The 15,838-nt window shown below is 38.7% G+C and overlaps 1 protein-coding gene across 5 annotated transcripts in view; it reads right to left on the bottom strand.

The window, feature by feature from the left end:
• IGF2BP2 (insulin like growth factor 2 mRNA binding protein 2) overlaps window positions 1-15,838 on the bottom strand; it is a 157,054-nt gene that overhangs the window by 24,966 nt on the left and 116,250 nt on the right. For 2 of the 5 annotated variants that reach the window (XM_027587363.2, XM_027587360.2), the window contains exons 5-7: window positions 12,474-12,537; window positions 10,002-10,274; window positions 7,981-8,115 (exon numbers count right to left, since the gene is read on the bottom strand). In XM_027587363.2, coding sequence (XP_027443164.1) covers window positions 7,981-8,115; window positions 10,002-10,274; window positions 12,474-12,537 — 472 coding nt within the window. Of the gene's footprint in view, window positions 1-7,980; window positions 8,116-10,001; window positions 10,275-12,473; window positions 12,556-15,838 lie in introns of all 5 variants that reach the window. The other 3 variants (XM_027587362.2, XM_027587359.2, XM_027587361.2) reach the window with 2 other exon arrangements.

Raw genomic sequence — 15,838 nt, forward strand, 5'->3', positions numbered from 1 at the left:
TTAGGAAGGTTTTTCTTGTTCTTAAAAAAGACAAGGGAGAATATCAGCCAGATGGCAGACTAGGATGCTACAGACCCTCCCCACCCCACAGAGACACCAAGTTAACAACAATAGAGAGACTGGAATGCCTCTGTGAGAAGTCCAGAGCTCAGCTGAGAAGCTACAGGACCCTGGCCATTGTAAAGCCAAGAAAAGACTCCAGTAAAAGGGGTGGGAAAATTTGCAGTGTTCAGTGTGGCTACACATGCTCCTTCCCTTATGCTGCATAGTGAGGAACAAATGGGAGGAAATCTCCCACACCAGGGATTTTCCCATGGGATGCAAACAAAAGACTGGACCATACATCCAACATCCTGGCTTATCTGGGAGCCACCCAAGGGACTGGTTTCTGTCTTGCCTCACTTGGAGCATTGAGGAGACTGGTGCCAGTTTTGAAAGCCGCTGAAAAAAGAGGTGAGCAGTATGTTAGAGCTGCAGCTCTACAGTCAGAAGGCAGGGGGAGAAAGGGATCAGAAAAGGCTTGAGAGGCCCTAATACCTCCAGTAGAGCTGATAAGTAAAGGAAGGTCTTCCCCTCATTGAAGCTAGTACACAAAGACTAAGAGATGGTTGTTTTTCAAATGCCCCAATCCTACCAAAACATTAAAAGACATACAAAGAAACAGGGGAATATGGCCTAATCAAAGGATAAAAATATAACTCCAGAAGCCAACCCTAAAGAAATGCAGCTCTATGAGCTACCTGACAAAGAATTTACAATAATTGTCATAAAGACACTCGATGAACTAAAAGAGAACACAGACAACTAAACAACATCAGGAAAACTATGCATGAACAAAATGGAAATATCAACAAAGAGAGAAACTATAAAGAACAAATAATGGAACTAAAAAATATAATAACCGAACCCCCCGCCCAAAATCATTAAAGAGGTTCAACAGCAGACTTGACAGGCAGAAGAAAGAATGAGCAAACTTGAAGACTGGTCATTTGAAATCATCAAGTCAAAGTAGAAGAAAGAAAAAAAGAATGAAAAAAGGTCCCCACAGAGCACAGAGAAAGGCTAAGGAAATTAGGGGCCAAGATCAAATGGACTAATAGGTGAATCCCAGAAGGAAGAAAGAGAGAGGGCAGAGAGCTCATCTGAAGAAATAATAGCAGAAAACTTTCCAAATCTTAGGAAAGAAATGGACATGTAGATTCAAGAAGCTCAAAGAACTCCAACTGGGACAAAACCAAAGAGAACCACACTGAGACACATTATAAGGCCAATTTTCCAAAGTCAAAGACAAAGAAAGAATCTTGAAAGCAGCAAGAGAAAAATGATTATTCAATACAAGGGAGTTTCCATAAGATTTCTGAGCAGAAACTTTGCAGGCCTAAAGGGAGTGGGATGATATGTCCAAAATGCTGAAAGAAAAACACATCAGCCAAGAATACTGTATCCAGCAAAACTTTCCTGTGAAAATGAAGGAGAAATTAAGACTTTCCTAGATAAACAAAAGCTAAGCGAGTTCCTTATCATTATACTTGCTCTACAAGAAATGCTAAAAGGATGGGCGCCTGGGTGGCTCAGTTGGTTAAGCGACTGCCTTCGGCTCAGGTCATGATTCTGGAGTCCCGGGATCAAGTCCCGCATCGGGCTCCCTGCTCAGCAGGGAGTCTGCTTCTCCCTCTGACCCTCCCCCCCTCATGTGCTCTCTCTCTCTCTCATTCTCGTTCTCTCAAATAAATAAATACTAAAAAAAAAAAGAAATGCTAAAAGGAGTCCTTTAATGGAAATGAAAGGACAGTGAGCAGCAACACAAAGCCATATGAATATAAGGTTCTCTAGTAAAAGTGAATACACAAATATAATAACCTGTATTTATATTAATTTTGATGCACAGAATTTAAATGACAAAAACACTTTAAAAAAGATAAATCTGTTAATGGGTATAAAATATATAAACAGCAATTTGTGACATCAGTAACAAAGTGGGGGGTAGAGTTGTAAAAGAGCAAAGTTTTTGAATATGATTGAACTTAAGTTGCTATCAGTTTAAAATAGAATGCTATAACTTTAAGATGTTTTATATAATTGCAATGGTAACCACAAAGAAAATATCTATAGAATATACAGAAAAGGAAATGAGAAGGGACTCAAAGCATATCACTAAAAAAACCCAAAAGGCAAAGAACAAAGTAAAAAAAAAAAAAAAACCACAGAAGAATGCAGTTAAGACAGACAAGGAGGGACAATAAAGCTACAAATGCAGAGAACAATGAAATGGCAAGAGTAAGTCCTTCCCTATTAGTAATTACTTTAAATGTAAAAGAATTAAACTTCCCAATCTAAAAGACATGGAATGGCTGAATGGATTTAAAAAAAAAAAAAAGATCTCAAATCGACAAATTTAAATGTCAAGGAATTAGCAAAAGAATAAACTAAACCCAAAGCTGGTATAAGGAAAGAAATGGTAAAGATAAGAGCAAAGATAAGCAAAAGAGATAACAGAAAAACAAAAGAAAAAACCTAGAATTGGTTTTTGAAAAGATCCACAAAATTGATAAACATTATCTAGATTAACTAAGAAAAGAAAGAACACTCAAATATCTAAAATCAGAAATGAAAGAGGGGACATTGCAACTGATGTCATAGAAATAAAAATGATTACAAGGGAATACTATGAACAGTTGTACATCAACAAAGTGATAACCTAGAAGAAACAGATAAATTCCCAGAAACACACAACCAACTAAGACTAAACCTTGAACAGAAAATAATGAGTAAGGAGATTGAATCAGTAATTAAAAACCTCCCAACAAAGAAAAGCCCAGGACCAGATGGCTTCCCTGGAGAATTCTACCAAACATTATTTTTTCTACCAAACATTTAAAGAAGAATTAACACCAATCCCTCTCTAACTCTTCCAAAAATTGAAGAAGAAGGAACACTTCCAAGCTCATTCTATGAGGCCAGCTTTACTCTAATACCAAAGCTAGACAAAGACACTTCAAGAAAAGAAAACTACAGACCAATATCCCTGATAAATATTGATACAAAAGTCCTCAACAAAATACAAGAAAAATGAATTCAAAAGCATTATACATTAAAAGGATGATACATTATGACCAAGTAGGATATACAACTGGAATGTAAGGGTGGTTCAAAATAAAAAAAAAATCAATGTAATATACATTAATGTAGGTCCATACATGTAAGTCAAAAACCACATGATTATCTCAATTAATGCAGAAAAAGCATTTGACAAAAATTTAACACCCTTTCATGATAAAAACACTCAACAATCTAGGAATAGAAGGAAACTATCTTAACGAAATAAAGGCCATTTGTAAAAAGCACACAGTGAACATCATATTCAATGGTGAAAGACTGAAATTTTCCTCTACAGATTCAATGCAATCCCTAACAAAATCCCAATGGCATTTTTTTGCAGAAATAAAAGAATTCATTTGGCATCTCAAGGGACCCTGAACAGTCAAAACAATTTTGAAAAGAAGAACAATGCTAGAGAACTCACACTTCCTGATTTCAAAACATGTTACAAGACTACAGTAATTAAGACACTACGGTAATGGCAGGGCGCTTGGATGGCTCAGTTGGTTGGGCTTCTGCCTTCAGCTCAGGTCATGATCCTGGGGTCGAGTCCCACGTTGGGCTCCCTGCTCAGCGGGGAGCCTGCTTCTCCCTCTCCTCCCAGCTCATGTTCTCTCTATCTCTGTCACTATCTCTCTCAAGTAAATACATAAAATCTTAAAAAAAAAAAGAAAAAGACACTATGGTAGTGGTATCAAGACAGACAAATAAACCAATGGTCCAGAACAGAGAGCCCAGACATAAACCCTTGCATATATGATCAAATTATCTTTGAGAAGGGTGCCAAGATAACACAATGGGGAACAACATCTTCAACAAATGGTGCTGGGAAAACTGGATATCCATATGCAAAAGAATGAAGCTAGACTCTAATCTTAGTCCCATACAAAAATTAACTCAAAATGGAATAAAGACCTAAATGTAAAACTTAAAAACTGTAATATTCCTAGAAGAAAACAGGGAAAGCTTCATGGCATTAGATTTAGCAATGAGACACCAAAGCAAAGGCAACAAACACCAAATAGACAAGTTCCAAATAACACCAAAATAGACACCAAAACAGACAAATTTAACATCAAATTTAAAAGCTTTTGTGGACCAAAGGACACAGTCAACAGAGTGGAAAGCCAACATAGGGAAAAGAAGTAAATATCTGCAAATCATGTATCTGATAAAGGATTAATATCCAGAATATATAAAGAACTCCTACAACTCAACAACAAAAAAAATCAGATAACCCATTTTAAAGATGGCCAAGACTTGAATAGACATTCTTGAAAGATGATATACAGATGGCCAATAAGTATATGAAAAGATGCTCAATATCACCAATCATCAGAGAAATGCAAATGAAAACCACTATGAGATATGGTGAACACAAAATATTACTTCGAACACATTAGTTTGGCTACTACCCAAATAACAGAAAATAACAAGGACTGGTGAGGACGTGGAGAAACTGGATCCCTTGTGCACTGTTGGTGATATTGTAAAATGTCATTGCTATGGAAAACAGTATGGAGGTTCCTCAAAAAATTGAAAATAGAAATATCATATGATCCAGCAATGTCACTTCTGGGTATATATCCAAAAGAACTGAAAGCAGGATCTTGAATAGCTACTTGCACACCCATGTTCATAACGGCACTATTCTGGCTAGAAGGTGAAAGCAACCCAAATGCCTGTCAATGGATGAATAAACAAAATGAGATATATGCATACAAAGGAATATTATTCAGCTTTATTTATTTTTTTAAAGTTTTTTTTTAAAGATTTTTTATTTATTTTTTGACAGAGAGAGACACAGTGGGAGAGGGAACACAAGCAGGAGGAGTGGGAGAGGGAGAAGCAGGCTCCCTGCAGAGCAGGAAGCCCGATGCAGGGCTTGATCCCAGAACCCTGGGATCATGACCTGAGCCGAAGGCAGATGCTTAACGACTGAGCCACCCAGGCGCCCCTATTATTCAGCTTTAAAAAGGAAGTCTTACTACATGCTACAACTTGGATGAATCTTGAAGACATTATGCTAAGTGAAATAAGCCAGTCACAAAAAGACAAAATACTGCATGACTGCACTTACAAGCAGTCTCTAAAGCAAATTATAGAGACAGAAAGTAAAATGGTAGTTACCAAAAGCTAGAGGGAGAGGGAAAAGGGGAGTTGTCCAATGGGTATAGAGTTTCAGTTTTGCAAGATGAAAAGTTCTGGAGATCTGTTTCACAATAATGTGAATATATATAAACATTACTGAACTGTACACTTAAAAATGCTTAAGTGAAATAAATCAGAGAAAGGCAAATACTGCATAATCTCATTTGCATGTGGAATCTAAAACAAAACAAGGTCATGGATACAGAGGCAAGATTAGTGGTTGCCAGAGGCAGGGGTAGGGGGGCAGTGAGGTATGGGCAAAATGGGTGAAGGGAGTCGGAAGTTCCAAACTTCCATATAAAATAAAGTCATGAGATACAATGTACAGCACAGTGACTGTAGCTGATAATACTATACTGAATATATGAAAGTTCCTAAGAGAGCAAATCTTAAAAATTCTTGTCACAAGAAAAAAACTGTAACTGTGTATGGTGACCGATGTTAACTAGACTTATTGTGGTGATCATTTCACAACATATACAAATAGCCAATAATTATGTTGTATACCTGAAACAAATATAGTATTATATGTCAATTATACCTCAATAAAAAATGGTTAAGATGATAAATTTTGTTATGTGTTTTTCACCAGAAAAAAATGTTCAAAAAAGAAGGAGCAAGGATGCCCTCTCTTTCAACTTTTGAATATTTTTCTGTGGGGACACAAGGTCTGAAATCACTACAGCCACCCTGTCATCACCAGGGGAGTATCTGACATCCTGAGGAAGATAAAGCAGAAAGAAAGGTTGTGAGTCTCTGAGTCTGTGATTCAATTGACCTTGAGTCGTCCACCTCAGGACTTCTCGTTACGTGACAGAATAATAGTTTCTTACTGTTTAAGCCACTTGTTATGTTTTCTGGTAGTTAGGACCAATTGCATTGCTACTATACACCAGCATTCAAACCAACTCCACCAGAATGGAACTTTCAGAGGGTGGGGTTTTTGTTGGCTTTGTTTACTGGCACAAAGAACAATGCCTGGCACAGAGTAGGTGCTCAGTAAATGATAAATGAATAAAAAGAAAATTTAGGATCCCTCTTCTACATACCCCTCAGGACTCAGCTTAAATGTCACTTACCCAGGGAGGTCTTCTTTGAACCCGGCAAATCTCTTCCCGTTCTCCTAAAACATTGATGAGGGCCCTCCACTTACATGCAGTTATTTTCGGCTCTCACATGTCTCATGGCTGTGCTTAATGACCTACTGGTGTATTTGTTTAGTGAATGTCTCTCCCACTGGATCATAAACTCCATAAAAGCAGGAACTGGGTCCTGTTTATGGCTGTAGCCTCATTTCCCAGCACAGTGCTTAGCAGTGGTGTGGCACTCAAAAAAATTGATTTCAAAGATATTCAAACACTATGTTGGCTCTACATGAAAACTCAAAAATTTAATTTCTACATCAGTCTTTTTGATTATTTAGAATATTTGAAGCTGCTTGTCCTGAGGTTGAAGGACCAGGAAGGGTGTTATTTATAAAGTTCTCAATAACTTGGATGAAGGAGGGGCTTATTCAAACGAAGCCATGGCATTTGGGGTGTTTCAAAGGCCTCAAACAGAGTAAATAATTCATAAGTAATAAATTCATAAGTTAGAGTCCCTTATGAAATCTGAGAATAGATTTTAAGGACTACTTTCATCTTCTTGGTTTGATTTTTTATTTTTATTTTCATCTTCTCATCTTCATACTCTTATTTGACATTATTTGTTAAGTTAACTTTATATTTGATTTATCCTTCACTGCTTTTCTATAAAACTGCTGCCACTACCCATAAGTGGATTTTTTTGCCAAACTGACAGGGAACTTCTTCATTGTCTATTCCATTACTATTAATTCATTTATAATACAAAGTCAATGGGTTTAGTAAGAACTGTACCTGCCATTCGAACTGGTACAACACTCAGGAATCCCAAGAAGTATTTTGTAAAAAAAGAGTAAAGTAGGGTGCCTGGGTGGCTCAGTTGGTTAAGCAACAGCCTTCGGCTCAGGACATGGTCCTGGAGTCCTGGGATCGAGTCCCGCATCGGGCTCCCTGCTCAGCGGGGAGTCTGCTTCTCCCTCTGACCCTCTTCCCTCTCGTGCTATCTCTCCTTCTCTCTCTCTCAAATAAATAAATGAAATCTTAAAAAAAAAAGAGTAAAGTAGCCACTTGATACCAGTTTCTACTACTTAAGGAAAATTTAAGAATGCAACATGGTAGAGAAACCTTTTCCAGAACAGTAAATGATGGTTTCGATGACAATGTACATTCCAAACACACCTGCACTGTCTGGTATGATAGTCATTAGCCTTAAGTGTGACTATTTAAGTTTGAATGAATTAAAATAATTTAGCTCCTCCATTGCACTGGCCACCTCTCAAGTGCTCAATAGCAGCATGTCGCCAATGGCCATCATACTGAACAGTGCAGATACACAATACCTTCATCACTGCATGGCATTAGAAGCATATATCTATGTTTCTACCAGTAATTATTAGTAATGAGTGATGGAAACATTCAGATCACCAAAAGAAACATCTAAGTGGAGAAACAGCCATATTAAAACATAAAAGATCTATTTCCTACTATATTCTCCTTGGGAACAAATTTCTTAAAAAATAATCCTGTCCCCTGCTCCCTTTACTGAGTAACAGAATTACAGGTTTTTTAAAAAAATTTCTTGTGTGACGTGAATGAGAACTTACTCTTCTTCTCTGTTAAGCGATCTGGGCATTGTATGCAAACTTACAGTTTGGTCTCATCAGCTTCTTTCTGCATGATTTCAAGAATCATGCGGCATGCTTCAGAGGTCCCTTCTGGGGTCGCATGGATGGTGACGGGCTTCTCTGCAGCCCCAGAGTTCTCCTTTCTATGGATGTCTACCCTGTAGGGAAAGGATCAGGAGCCATAACACAACATCATCTGGGACAGGATCCCAGTCCTGAGAAAGCATCTCAAGGGCCAGCAGGGACACAGACAATGAAGTGTCATTAGCACGTGTGCAACCAATGCCATTCCTCAAGAAGGTGGCAAGCAGGGCAGGACGTCTTGTGCCAAACTTGGATTATTTGCAGTTCCATTTAGAAGGGAATATTTCTTGCAGGAGTGCTGTGGGACAAAGGCACCAAGCCAACTTGGTAATGAAGCCAGTTTGGTAAGTGAAGTATTTTGTGTAGTCTTTCAAACGATCACAGAAGCAAAGGGTCAAGTGAATGGGGGTAACACTGCACACTGGCATGGTACCAGTCCCTGAACTGATTGTAGCTTTTAAAAGCCATATGTTAATCCAAACCCAAACACCAAATTCAAGCAAGCTTTATATATTTGAGTGTGGATTAAAAACAGAGGCATGCCCTCTCTCTGCCTCTCTAAGTTTTTGGTTTCCTTGCCACTGGCAGCCTGCCTCCTTCCAGGCTCTTAAAACTAATGGCTCAAAAGCTTGATGACTTTATCAGACTTTTTAGGGTAGTTGTGGCCCTACTTGTTTTTGTTATCTTTGAAAATTACATAATTGATTGTATCCCTTTTTACTCTGGCTGTTAGAAAGCCCAGATCCAAGTCTTTGGTCTCTTTGTAAAAAATGGGCACATATTTTTGAGAACTAAACTTCACTTCTATTTAAACTTGTTGCATTTTAAAAGCCACTTTAAGAAATTTTGGAACAAGAAGACATATAACTAAAAATCACTTTTGCAGTGAAGTAAACTTGGAGGGGAGAAAAGGGCTGATTTTAAAATAAATGGAACAGCAGACAGTACTTCTCTCTACTGGGTCATCATTTCACTGCTATGACAATGAACTCTGGGACTCATACATATGAGTGCCCATACTTTGGCAGTAACTCCGACACTTTGAAGAAAATGGTGTTTTCTCTTTCAGGTTACAAGACACTCAATGGATGACGTGAAAAAAATGCACTAGGCATGTAAGTAACTCCTGTTTGTCAGCAACTTGGTGTTTTGCAATTTAAGCGCTTTCATAGCAGTTATTTCTTTCAGTCTGCCTGGCTGTCCTAAATCTAACAATGATCCTGGTTTACGGAACAAGCAGTTGATGCTCAGAGAAGTCAACTGTTTTTCCTACAATCATAGAGCCATTAAATGGTAAATCTTGAACATGGGTCTTTGCGTCCTGTGCTTTATTACATCATGCTGTGTTCTTAAGAACATTCAAAAATCAACAATCCCACAGGTCATTTTATCCACGACAACTCCTACTACCTCCTCAACTCCAACTCCTGCTTCAGTCTCCCTAGACAGACTATACATAAGGCTAACGTCCTTCATTTCTTGCTTAATATAGCAGACCCACTCACTTCTTTCACGTAGCTATTTACGAGACCACCTAAGTGATCTCAAAGAATGACTACCCTTCAGGGCTCCAACTCGAGACAGGAGGTAAGAACTAAATGGTTTCTGGGATGCCACAAAACTCAGCCCCATACCTCTGCTGTTTTAGAAACTGATGTATTCACAAGCATTAATAAGCTTACGAGGACTAGTCTCTGCTGTGAAGTGATCAGTACCTTCTTTCCGAACCTTTAGTAGTTCAGGATATGACCTTTAGGCTATTGGCATGAAAGCACATTAAAGTCTCCAGCTTTGTTAGTTTGTTAGTAGTTTTAAGAAGCCACCATCCCATACAGCACAGCCGCCCCCCCCCTCCCCCGCCAATGCTGATGCAAGCAATAGCCACCTGAGGATGACTGGGCCCCACCAGCACTCAGGAGGCCTGTCAGAACGAAGCAAAGGAAGCCCCGGAGGCACGTACCGGGACTGGGTCTGCTTAGTGATGTTCTTTATGGTCAAGCCCTCCTTTCCGATGATGGCACCAACAAACTGGGTGGGGACCAGGATCCGCAGCGGGAAATCAATCTGTCTGGCCTGAGAAGAGCCCCCAGGGGCGTGGCCTTGCTCCCGGGAAGAGTGGTCCCCACGCTGGGCTCGCTGAGGGGGCGAAGGGGAGCTCACCTCTTCATCCGGGATGTAGGAAATCTTGAAGGAGTAGTTCTCAAACTGATGCCCGCTTAGCTTCTCGATGGCTCTGAAATGCATCAGGAGCAGGTGAGCTTCGTCAGAGAGTGGTGTCAAAGGGAACCCCCAGGCCAGCGGACAGGTTCATTCAGTCTGGTTTACTAGTTAATCCTCCCCGAGGATACAGCGACGAGCAAGGCAGATGCCAGCTCTGTTCCCTCAGAGCTTATGCTTAACAATTAAACAAACAATAACAATGTACAGGCCTGGTCAGACAGGATACACAACTACGCATTCTGCCTTTTTTCACCACCCAAACCTGTATCCCCCTCATCAGAAACTCTTTATAAATGTTGGTATAAAATTAGGAGTCACTTTTTTTCTCATTTTGATCATAATACATATTTATTATTGAAAATTCAGAAATAGATATGCACAAATGAGAAAAAAAATCCTAGTCCATCCTGTATCTTTCTTAACTATTATTATAATTTATAAACATGGATTAATAGTATATATACTACTTTCTAATCTTTTTTTAAAAAATATTTTATTTATTTGACAGAGATAGAGAGATGGAGAGCACAGGCAGGGGGAGCGGCAGGAAGAGCAGGCAGAGGGAGAAGCAGGCTCCTGTTGAGCTGGGAGCCTGGTGCGGGGCTCGATCCCAGGACCCTGAGACCATGACCTGAGCTGAAGGCAGCCTCTTAACTGACTGAGCCACCCAGGTGCCCCTATTTTCTAATCTTTAAAAAAGAGTTAATACTCTAAAGGTTTTCCAAGTCATTAAATGTCCTGCAATTTAGTTTTTACTGGCGTTTAACATTCTATTGATTTATCATAGTTTTTGCAACTCATTCCCTATTGTTAGATATATCTATCTATCTATATAGATCCAATCTTTTATTATTATGTACATTGTTGCCATGGACATTTCTGCAGCTCCAACTGCACACAGGACAAATTCCTAATGGAATCTCTGGGTCAGAGAGTATATGCAGAAATCTAAGTATTAAGTACCGCCCAGTGTGCTTCCGGAAAGGTCTCAACACTTACTATCCCTTGGCAACTAAGAGAGCCTTTTTTTCCTTGAATCCTCGAAAACAAAATTATTTTAAATTATTTATTTATTTGATAGGGAATATACAATATCCCACTATTGCATTTTTAAAATTATACAGGAAGCAGAAAAATTTTTTCACAAGTTTTTTGCAGCATGTGAAAACAATAACCTTATTCTACTAGGTTAATGTTTAGGGTTTGTGAATTTATTACAAAGCAGTACCTCTGAATTCAAGAAAAGCAACAAAGTCATATTGTTTATGGAGGTCCTAGCTAAATGGCAGCTGGAGACAAGCTACAATGGTGAGTTGCTGGTATATATCCTGCTTATATAATGTGTGGCTAAAGTCCATAGCAAATGATCTATTGCCTTTTTCAATGCAAAATTAACTTTTTTAAGACTAGTGGTACGAGGATGGGTTAAATATGTCTTCATGTGTGTTGAAACCTTGAAAAATAAATAAAACTTATTATTCTGGGATGTATAACCAAGGTTATGCCACATCCATGACCATATTTGACCATAATTCAAGTTAAAGTGACTCGACAGGCATTTCACTTTAAGGACCTTCTACAAAAAGGAACTTGGTTTTGTTTTGTTCTGTTGTTAAAAACTCAATCCCATGTCCATTAATCGCCAACCTCAAAATTAACCATCACTGAAGCAACGTAGTCATGAATGGGGACTAGGAAGTGAATGGAGGTTAGGAAAGAGAAACCCAAACCAGGTGATCTTTGACTACTAACCACTCCTAGACAATTCTCCCTGCTGTTGCTGTCATTGAGATGGATCCCCTTTTTAATATTACACAGAGGAAAAACGGATGTTTCATTATCTCTTCACCAAGTGCGGACAGAAATGTTTGTGCTTCTTCCTCATGGTGCATGGAGGAAGCTCCAGGTAAAGGCAGCTCCCAGTGGTTGGCAAAGCAGAGTCTGGGGAACACAGTATCACAGAGCTGATGTCTCTATTCCTGACTATGTCAAGACACAGCACCCACCTCAGTTTTGATGCCAAGGCTCAACTTTTTTCAAGATAAAGTCTCCATACAAGAACCCGGTATAAATGCCCTTGGAGCTCCACTGACTTGTCAAAGGGAGCAGAGATGCCCCGGGGTTCCTCTGCTATATCAGACATATGCATCTTTTGGGAATTTAAAGACAACCCTCCCAAAATTTAAAAGGAAAGAAGCCCAAATCCACTTACATTTTTGCTTCTTCTCTTGTTGTATATGTGACGTTGACAACGGCAGTTTCTGTGTCTGTGTTGACTAGGAAAGAAGCAAAAACTATACTGTCATAGAAAAAAAAGCTGTCACCTTCTGGCTCAATGTAAACAGACTTTAGGGAAGAATGCACAAAAAACTCATCACCCTAACTCCACAGTTACTTGAGTCTCTATCTTTATTCATGTGCATTCATAGTAAATAGTAATCAACTATATATACAACTCAAAGCTATAGTTTCACTTATAAATACTATTGCATGTCATATGTCTATGCACATGTTTGTATTTTTCATTTCTAATGTCTACATAAAATTTTAGTAAGTAAATGTGCCATGATTTTTGCCTAACCACTCCTCAATTGCTGACATATGGGTTATTCTCAATATCTGCTATTCTAAGTAGTATTGCTAAAAATTACCTTTACTGCAAACACCATCTGATTTGTGTTCTCTTCTGAATTACATTTTTAGGCTAAAATCAAAGAAAAATAACTGGGTAACAGAACATAATGCTTAATGCATATTTTCAGATTATTTTCCTAGAAGTTTATACCAATTTACTGTACTACCAGCAAGGTATGACATTTAAGTGTTATGTCTGCATTTTTTTTAAATAACTGGATATATGTATAAAATAATAAGTATTTTAATTCTTTATTAATTCCTAAAGTTGAATTAATCATATTTTTGTTTCCCTTTGACTGAGCTCCATGACTGTGTGAGTTAAATCAAGTAACTGTATATAATAAATAAAGAAAACTGACAATTATAACTCACTTGGCTGAAGGAAAGAACACAAACTCTAAGAGTGGCTAATACCAAACTCTTGTGAGCTGGCTTATCTTGGTTCCTAATTGCTTGCCTCTTCTTCTAAAGTCAGAAGTTAAAAATAAATTCAGAAGGCAAGATAAAACTTTCCCAATCCAAGCCAGTAAAGTTAATCCCCAAATCCTGGTTTTCCCCAAACTAGTAGCCATGACTAAATCAGATCCTCCCTTTAAACATTTAAGCTACTGAGAGACTAACAACAGGAAGTTAATGATAATTCAAGAAAACCATGATAAAGCTGCTTTCCAAAGGAAAAATAAAATCCTGTAGTGTAGGAATTCCTAATCCTGGATCCATGTTAGGGCTTCTGGAATTTTATAAACTCACACCCCACCTCCACGCCCACCAAAGATTCAAAGGTGTGGCTATATGAATTTCTCTGGTTTATAATTTCTGTAAGACTCTCAAAGAAGTTAAAGACTACAGTTAAAGATATTGTTTATCCAGTAACTTCAAGGTAGCTGTAGCCTTCACAAGGAAGGGATGCATAGTCTTCAGGAAGGAGCTGCTACTGAGATTTACATGTCATAAATGCAGAGCCCAGCCCGGCTCTGCCTGGGAGTGTTCTTGCTGCCTCTAATTCACACTTACCCAGAGAAGTCCTCACAGTGCAAAACAGGGGATGAGCAGCCCATAACCATCCTCTCAGTGCTGATACACAGAATGTACAGAGGGTTCCTATTTGCTGCTTTCTAGTGTTCCAGATGAGGCTGTTGACTCCCAGAAAGGGAGAAAGGGCTGGGTTTGAACCTCCTGAATAAATCTATCCACTAGGATTCTCAGACTCCCAGATTTTGTTCTCACTTCTTAGTCATGTTCTCTGTTATTCAAAGACACTTGTCGTCAGGAAATCAGACAGTTCTGTGATTCTGGAAAGAACTGAGCTCCATACAAAAAATTTATTTCGCTGGACATAAAAGCTCAAAAAAGTTTCTTAAGACTCTACTGAAAATGTTTTCCTGCTGAATCAGGAATCACCTATGAAACAAAACAAAACAAAAGCCCAACACTTCTATCCTGTAGTTGTGAGGCAGCTGGAAACTGGATGGTCTCCAGGGCACAGGTGTGCTAGAAGTTGTAAACTGCCCCAAGGACCTGGAATAATTCTTCTTTGCATGGCATTGTCCTGAATTTATAACATGGTCTTGGCTAGTAACTTTTACAGGTTCATGTCTGTGAGGCCATCTTGCCTACTATATCCAATCCTTATTAGAATGTCTTCTTTTCCATGTTGAGGGAAATAACAAGAACTGAGAAATAGAATCCTTGTAAATCATGTCTTCTTTCTGAGCTCTTTCCCTTCACCTTTGGGCATGGGCAGTCAGCAGCATGAAATTGAATAATAATATTTTTAATATTCATGGAGTGGAGAACGTCTGAATAATTACTACTTTAAAATGATTATTATATTGGCAGATAGAACAGATTGCATATAAGAAAATGGGTTCCGTGATGATTTCCAAGTGAACCTTAACAATCCCTTGAGATCATATAGGACTCCATCACCTACAAATATTTATACAGGCTCTCTTTGGGTGCCACAACTATTCAATGATATGGAAGGGATAGAAATCATTCTCCCCATTTTATACAGGCGGAAACTGAGTCAGGGAGGGTAAGTGACTTTTCCAAGGTCCCACAGTCAGTAAATAACCAAATTCATATTCTGTTTTTTAGGCCAAAGGAAAAATAATCTTTTTTTAAAAATATTTTATTATTTATTTGACAGAGAGAGATAGCAAGAGCAGGAACACAAGCGGGGGGAGTGGAGAGGGAGAAGCAGGCTTCCTGCTGAGCAGGGAGCCTGATGCGGGGCTCGATCCCAGGACCTTGGGACCATGACCTAAGCCAAAGGCAGACGCTTAATGACTGAGCCACCCAGGTGCCCCAGAAAAATAATCTTTATTGCATGTAACAGCCTATCACATCAGGTGCCTGGAATCTACTTCTCTGGGACTCTTAAAGAGCTACGTAAAATATCAGCTTCTTTAAAAAGGTACCTTTTTTTCTTTTTAAAATCATAGCATTTCATGTTTTAGATGAGATGAGAATGGCAAAAAGAAGAGTATATATTTTCTGTGGATTTCCAACACTGTTCCTAAGCCTGTGGCTCTCAAACTTGAGTACACACAAAAATCACTTGGGGGTGCTTGTGTTTAAAATAGAGATTCATGAATTCCTGCCCCTAAGAGTCTTACTTTGTAGGTCTATGGTGAGCCCCAGGAATCTGCATTTTCATAAGTACTGTGGGGGATCCTACTCCTTGAGAAACACTCAGTCTAAGACATTAGGGATCTGTTGTTCTTAGCCAGGAAGAGGCAAACTGTAAGAGCATAAATTAAATTACTTCCAAGTGAATTAAGCTTACCCCAGCCTGACAGTGTTTGCCTACTGCTTCAGCACATTAACAGAGTATAAAAAACCAACCTGAAAATCCTATTCCTTGAAAAAATAAATTATATAGATATGGATAAAAAGATCTGAATATCTCTCATACACAGAGGAAGCTTGTTCCAA

Source organism: Zalophus californianus, chromosome 1 (assembly GCF_009762305.2).
Source record: "Zalophus californianus isolate mZalCal1 chromosome 1, mZalCal1.pri.v2, whole genome shotgun sequence".
Classification (NCBI taxonomy): Eukaryota; Metazoa; Chordata; class Mammalia; order Carnivora; family Otariidae; genus Zalophus; species Zalophus californianus.